General features: G+C 36.2%; 1 protein-coding gene across 1 annotated transcript in view; it reads left to right on the top strand.

Annotated features, from left to right (window-relative positions):
- The window catches only part of LOC109840590 (pseudo histidine-containing phosphotransfer protein 5), a 2,917-nt gene continuing 1,703 nt past the window's right edge, over nt 280-1,493 (top strand). The window contains exons 1-3 of the mRNA XM_020409305.1: nt 280-390; nt 1,156-1,286; nt 1,368-1,436. Coding sequence (XP_020264894.1) covers nt 331-390; nt 1,156-1,286; nt 1,368-1,436 — 260 coding nt within the window. The 5' untranslated portion in view covers nt 280-330. The remainder of the gene's footprint in view (nt 391-1,155; nt 1,287-1,367; nt 1,437-1,493) is intronic.

Below are 1,493 nucleotides of genomic sequence, written 5' to 3'. Positions count from 1 at the left end.
CATGCCTGATTCCGCAACTCATTCCTCGGGCGACATGAAAAAGAATAATTTGTGGACTAAACACATGGCGGCATAAAGTCGGTGTACCAAAATATGCATACATATCTCCTCCTCTCTGCCAAGAAATTCTGCTGCTGGCGCAAATTACCCTCATCACCTTAGTTTTGGTAATAGACTCGAGGATTAGGGAACAGTTCACAAATATTCTCTCTTTAGTTTATCCCTTCTTTACTATATATAGGACCCCAAATTTCGGTAGCTCATCAACTACCCCTTCTTTCCATACCGCACTCTTCAAATTAATTCTCTTCTCATCAATTCTATAGAGATATGGATTACTCCAACTTGCAAAGAAAGGCTGCCTACTTGAGAAAGAGCCTCTTTGATCAGGTTTATTTTAGTTCCCTAGAATTAGAACTCCACCATATAAATTAGAAAACCAACAATGAACAAACGTTTTGACACCATAATCGTCTTCTTAAAGAGATCATGAATTTTATATTCTCATATATATTTGTTACTTCTAGAGATTGAATTCTGGACTAACTTAAAAGTTTGAAGCTTAGACTAATAAGGGAGTATGATTTGGTGAAAATATGCATGCATATATCTGTTTTCCAATGTATTTTCCCAAGTGCATGCCCTTATTATTTGAATGTCTTTGAAAACACGCCAATTTTAATCAGCTCAATAAGTTTTCGATAAGGTGTCTACTGATTGTAGAACCTATCCCCTTGCTGCATCCCTTCTCTTCCACTCTTTGGAAACAGACATTTTCTTCTTTTTCTTTTTTGTTTTTCTTTGAGGAGGACAATATATTTCTTGAAAGAGACGAGAAGCTGTCAACACTAGAGTTTTTGATATTTTTGTGAAAGGACTAAATGCTAGTGATATATTTTTCAAGGAATTGGGCATCATTGAATCTCTAAAAACCTCTTTAATACCAGAGGTGTGGCCTGTCAATTTTTGAAGAAAGCATGTCACCTTTCTGATTTCTGTTTTCTTTTTGCTAGTATAAGTTTCTACTTTTTTGCTGGAGAAGTACGCTATGACACAGCTGTTTCCTTTTTTATTAGTCATATTTGGCTGTTTGCAATGTCAAATCAGGTGCATTTTAGTGTAGAAGAGATAATTGAAATTTATTTTTTGTGTCAGGGTTACCTAGATGAGCAATTTGACCAGCTGGAAGAATTACAGGATGAAGTTAATCCCAATTTTGTGGAAGAGGTTGTGACCTTGTTCTTTAAGGACTCCTCTAGATTACTCAATAACATTGATCAGGCTCTGTAAGTAACCACAATACTTAACAGAGATGCCCTTATAAAATCTAGACAGTAGTCCGAAATTGTTTTTTCTTTTTCATGCAGTGAGAAGAGCCCCAATGATTTCCGCAAGCTGGACACATACATGCATCAGCTTCAGGGTAGTACTTCCAGGTAAAAACTTCACATTCTATTCGGTATTTATATTGCCAAGGTGGAGAAGGTCTCATT

The sequence above is a fragment of the Asparagus officinalis genome, chromosome 5 (assembly GCF_001876935.1).
Source record: "Asparagus officinalis chromosome 5, Aspof.V1, whole genome shotgun sequence".
Lineage (NCBI taxonomy): Eukaryota > Viridiplantae > Streptophyta > Magnoliopsida > Asparagales > Asparagaceae > Asparagus > Asparagus officinalis.
Note: the sequence above shows the minus strand (reverse complement) of the source record. Positions and strands in the feature narration are given on the sequence as shown.